The 5,641-nt window shown below is 52.9% G+C and overlaps 1 protein-coding gene across 1 annotated transcript; it reads left to right on the top strand.

Moving 5' to 3' along the window:
* The first annotated feature begins 1,404 nt into the window (after nucleotides 1–1,404).
* Nucleotides 1,405–2,185, top strand: LOC128729156 (peritrophin-1-like). The gene is made up of 2 exons (XM_053822813.1): nucleotides 1,405–1,464; nucleotides 1,523–2,185. Exons 1-2 carry the CDS (start codon nucleotides 1,405–1,407, stop codon nucleotides 2,183–2,185), a joined length of 723 nt encoding a protein of 240 aa, XP_053678788.1.
* Nucleotides 2,186–5,641: the final 3,456 nt, after the last annotated feature.

The following is a 5,641-nucleotide window of genomic DNA, read 5'->3' as shown; positions in this document are numbered from 1 at the left end:
TCAAGGGTGCGCCGCGGTCAGGACTGTGCCGCGATTTGCTCCAGCCAGCTTTTCAAAACCACACCGATCACGCACGGGAGCATTCCAGCACGACACCCCGAGCGAGCGTGCATTTAAGTAGTCCGCACCCCCGGTGCACCAAAAATATGTCAGCGAGGCACACATATTGACAGTGCGCAACCACGATCGGGTCCGACGCGTCGCACCACCGGGTGACGGATGCGTCCACACGCACACCATCACCGGGGCGACCTCGATCTGTCATCCGATCGGCACTCAAGTGACCCCGGGGGCACCTTTCGATCGGTTGCGTTTTTTGATTGAGCCGGAAAACTGCGCATCCTGATGCCGGGGAAATTCACCCGCCTTGGGAGAGATGGCGGTCCGGATTCTACAGGGCCCTAAGGGTGAGTTTCTGCTCTTGCTCGTGATTTTGATGCACCCTGCTCCGTTCTCACTCGTCCTTTAAAACCTTCACCAGCCGCGAACGTCGTTGATTGGTTCGCTGAAGATCGACAACCGGTAGCTCGAACTTGGACCGGTCACGTAACCGCGTGCGTGCCCCAAACGGTAGCAAATTGCAATTATCCTGCATGCCGTCCGACGGTGCGGATTGCGCTGCATCCTGCATCCGGGGCTGGGGCGCAAATTATAGGCCTGCACAAGGGCGACCGAGATATTTCGTTGTGTTCGTGACGCAAGGTCTCGGTAGCGATCGACCTGCACACATCGACCTGCAATATGGCGGGCGCCGGAAATCGGAATCGCATGTCTCGATCGATCGATCGTTTGCAGGGGTGTTGTTGGGATCAAAACCGGGTCGATCCCACGGACACGATGCCTGAGGGCGAGTCCATTTCAGCCGCAACATGGCTGCGGACTGAGCCCTTCGTGCGGGATCGCATTCCAGGAATCCCTGCTCGAAGGGAGGCCACCGGTTTTTCGCAAATTAGATCAATTAGATCAGCATCTCGTCAAAACCCGCTCGTTCCGGGAAGCCACCCATTGGCACAAACGGCACTCCCTCGGAACGCGAAGGTTGAAGGATGGCTCGCCTGGAGGGCTAAATGCACCCGAACGATGATTAATCTTGTGATCGCCATTTTCCAGAAACGATATCGATCGGGTGCACGCAGACACATCCGCTTCGCGCTGAGTGAGAAAGCAGTAAAAAATAGATAAAATCCCAGTACGATAAAAATGCAATGCTACTTGACATTATTTCTGCTGATTGCTATTAGTCAAATATCGCCCATCTCATCCGAACGAGGTCCGTTTCAATAACATCGACGATAGCGTATCATACAACCGATCTCGTGCCACCGATAGCACGTAACGTTCTTTAAAGGTTGTCTTCGATCGGCTGCCACAGTTTGCTCAATTCATTGTCAGACGTTGGACACCATGAAGTCGCTAGTTTTGCTGCTCGCCCTCGCAGGCATCGCCCAGTTGCACGGATTCAAGGTATATTCGACGCTCGTTGGTGTTTTCCTCCGTTAATCGCAACTCTGCTCGCTCTCAGCTGTGCGAAGAACGTGAGCCAGGCGCGTTCGTGGGCAACCCAGCGAACTGCAGCGAGTTCTACATGTGCCGATCTGGCCGACCCGTGCTGTTCACCTGCCCCACGGACATGTACTTCGACGTCGACTCCGCATCCTGCGGCCACGAGGCGTTCTGTGCCGAAAATGAGCTCTCGAGCGAGGAAGTGGCTGAGCTTTCGAGTGGATTCACCCCTATCGTGGCAGTTCCACCTCGGTTGGAGTACGAAAGCAGCATATGTCGTGGTGCAACCCCGGGAAAAATCCGTACCGATCCGAAAGGCTGCGAAGCGTTCTACCAGTGCACGAAGATCGCTCCTCTACGGTTCTCCTGTCCGGCTGGCACTCTGTTCGATAGCAAACGCCTTGTGTGTGAGGCCACCGATAAAGCCTTCTGTCTGGTAGCTCCAGTGACGACGGCACCACCAAGCCACAGTTCCGGAAGTGGCGGTTCGAGCATCAGCTCGCTGCTCGACGTAATGTGCCACGGTAAGCAGAATGGGATGAAATTCTCGCACCCGATCAACTGCCGCCAGTACTTCCTGTGCAATGGGCGAGACCGTGCGGTGCTGATGAACTGCCCACCCGGTACGGCCTACCACAAGACGCGCAAGGTGTGCGACTTTGCTCAGTTCGTGACCTGCTAAAAAGGATTTCCCGGGGCGCGCGGCTGCCCATGCCTCATTACACCTGGTGGCGGGGTTTCGCTTTTGCTTTTTTTAATTGGATTTTCAACATACACAAAACACGCGCGCAAACACGGACAGGGGTGTGTGTGTGAGACAGAGAGTGAAAGAGAGAGAGAGAGAGGGTCAGTAACGATTCGATCATCGATTGTCTGCTCGGGCCGGGCGCTTCCGGAAGGACGAGCAGCTGCTGATTTGGGTTCGCGGGCGATGGGATCGTTTCCGGTGGATCACCTCGGCTGGCAGAAGAAAGCAAAAAAAAAACAAGCCAACGAAAAAACACACACAAACACACACTTTGCCGCACGGAAAACCGAACGAACGAAGGGCTATCAGAGAAACACGCCGGCTATACAAAATTATGAATAGTCAATGAAGGGCGATAAATTTGTCCCGGCAGCGGTGCGGTGGCAACGCGATGACACGAAATGCGACCCGTTTCGTTTTGTTGCGCTTTGCGCAAGGGGTTTTGTTTTGTTCGATTGTTTGCGCAAGCCTTGTTAAACGATACGTCTAATTAATACGCGCTAATTCGCTAACTATGGTGGTGGTGAAAATGGTATATGGAATAAAGAAACACAAAAATACATGAATAATTCAAGTGGGCATGCGAAGGGACATAAATTTGCTCTGGAACCTGTGGCAGGAGTCGGTGTCCTTCCACTCCACCTGTTGGGTTAATTCACTTATCGTTTAAGGTCCTGCATGCGATTGTTTGGCTTGCTGGCCTGATTTAAATCACATTCCAACGGAGACGAACCAATTAATAATTTTATTTCAAAACTCCTCTCATCGAGCAAGCGTTAATTGAAGCGTTTAAAGGCTGTGAAAGCGAAAATTCAACGAATCAATCGATCCATCATGCTTCCAGCTGAAGCTGTGTCACATTTCGGTCAACCCCGGGACGACCCAAGATGGATGGCGGCCGATTAGCCGGCCTCGAGTCCTAACGAGCTCGCGCTGGAGCGGTTTTTAAGCCAGTGCATGTCCAGCCGGAAAATTAAACGTCCCGGCCCTGCGTGGTAGCATAAAAGCCCGATGACAAAACCCCGTCACCCGAGTGATCGCTCCCGCTGCTCGGCCCTGGACCGGACGGGGACAAATTGCAACCGATTAATTATGACGCTTTTATCCCACCCCGGGGTCAAGCGCTCGAAAATGGGACGCGTGGGAATGGGTTTGTCGCGCAACTAGGACTATCTAGCCCGGTTCCAGGCCGTGATCTGTAGGTTTAATAGTCTCAGTTGACTGTTTTTTTTTCGTCCTGCCCTCAAATCTCTCTATTCGCTCAAGATGGATGGACCGAATGGACCCAAAACGAGACCCGTTGCAGAACGAAGGAACAATTTAATTTCGCCCGAGCGTGGGGTGAGAAGCAGAAAAAAGGGGCAAAAAATATGGAGCGAAGAAAACGCCAAAGAAAGGCTCAAACCATCGGGTCGGGGTATCGTTTAAACACACGGCAGTATCAACACCACAGCGCAACGTGCCAAACATCTCGGGTTCGCTAATTAAGTCCAATTTGCCAAACGGGCGAAGATTTATGGCTGGCTCGAGCGCTAACCGGTGAGCGTTCATCAGCCAGGCACTCCACGGGATTGTTCGTTTGGGTTGTTGTTTTTGTTTTTTTTTTATTATTTAGGTTTTGTTTTCACGAAGCAAAGGCAGATCTTGTCGCGCGGCCCGTACAGCCATCGATGGCCGGCCCATCGGTTCGCCCATTAGTCCGATGGTTCGTCGGGCGCACGGTTGATCACTTAATTTTATTCTAATCGCGCCCGAAACCACAATCCCCCAACGGACCACGAACGTCCCGCAACGTCACGAATTCGTCCTCACCGCTGCAGAAGGAGCGCTGGAGTGGCCCGGCCAGTGAGAAGATCAACGCGATCGCCGACAAAACCCCGGCGCGCCGGCGAAGAAGGTGACATGTTCGTAAATTAAAACCAGAAATAGCTTCCTTATCGCGCTGCTCCGGTCTCACGACAGCCGGTGCGACCTTCTCGCCTCCGAGCCTCGGGTGTTTCGACGGCTGCGTCCGGGAGGATGGCTCAGGCTGCCAAGATTACTCGCGTTGTCTGAAGTGCGGCACTCTGAGGGTGCCCAAGTGCATTCCTTCCGTTCGACTGGGAGGTGACCCGTGAGGTGCTCGGGCTCGTGGCTGGCTTTGGCGTTTGATTTGGTGTCTTAATTCTTCCGAGCAACGGCAAAGAGAACAGCTCACTCCCGCTCGGTTGCGTTTCCAGCCGGCGGAGCGATATTAGTTCTGTTGGACATTAATTTTGTGTGTGGGCGAGGGTTGGAACTGACCAGCAGAAAAGGAGCGTGGGGAATGAAGAGAGAGAGAGAGAGAGAGAGAAAGGCTAGCGACATGATACCGTTTCCCGATTGCGCACCGGAGAAGGAACCTGCGTGGAAGTGTTAAAAGTTAGGTTTTATCTTTACGATGACGACGATACGGACCACGACCCGGTGCGATTGCGACGTCACCGTGGACCGGTTGGCTGGCGTAAGGGTGGTTGAGGGTGCGAACGTGTATCGTGGACACTTCTGGGAAGCGTGTCGTGGAGCTGGTGAGAAGATTCCGGGGTGACTGGAAATTGATTAGCCCACGGGTGACGATGGCGACAGAGGGCGTTCTTCGGTGATTCCGTAAATGGGCTCATTAAGACAGATGCGCTACCTTTCACGGATCAATGATCATGGGAAGGGTTTCCGGAAAATGGAATGAGCGGGATTCTAGGGGTGGGTTTCGGCTAGTTCTGGTGAAGTAATAAATGTTACTCATCCAGCTTTAGCGAGTTGACCTAAAAACGTTCACGGAGCTCAGATCTGGGGTTTGAAATGTTTCCGTTAGCTCTCCATTGTCTGAAGGATAAGGTTTTTCGTGCATCGGATCCATAATTTAGACTAATAATTTTGTGATAGCAATATCAGTTGCACACTACTTCTTGTACTAACAGAGTTCCTTAAGATGATGCAGCTGGCAGTAATTTTTCCGGAGCATGCCTTGGGATTTTTTTTCCTTACAAATCCATCAAAAACGTTCGCTTATAAAAGCGTTTATCCGCTTTTACGGACTGCCGATCCGAGCGATATGAAGACGTCACCTTTAGTTACCGGTCGGTCGTCGTCCTGCAGAACCGGCAGCAAAAACCCATCCGTCACCTAGCATCATCCGCGGGACAAATCCGTCGCGCAAGATTTATGTACGCCGGTGGATCCGAGACCGGGATACGCTCCGGACACGTATCGGATGGAAGAAAAATGGCTCTACCCGCGGGCATCGTACCTTAGGGCCACCGCACAGGTAGCGCACGGTCGGCAAAAGGGACAACGAAGGAAAAACTTGATCCCGCACCGACACCAACGCGATAAGCCGCCGCACGTAGCTTCACTTTATATCGCTGGTCGTGC

The sequence above is a fragment of the Anopheles nili genome, chromosome 2 (assembly GCF_943737925.1).
Source record: "Anopheles nili chromosome 2, idAnoNiliSN_F5_01, whole genome shotgun sequence".
Taxonomy (NCBI): Eukaryota; Metazoa; Arthropoda; class Insecta; order Diptera; family Culicidae; genus Anopheles; species Anopheles nili.
The sequence above is the reverse complement of the archived record's forward strand: the minus strand, read 5'-3'. Positions and strand labels throughout refer to the sequence as shown.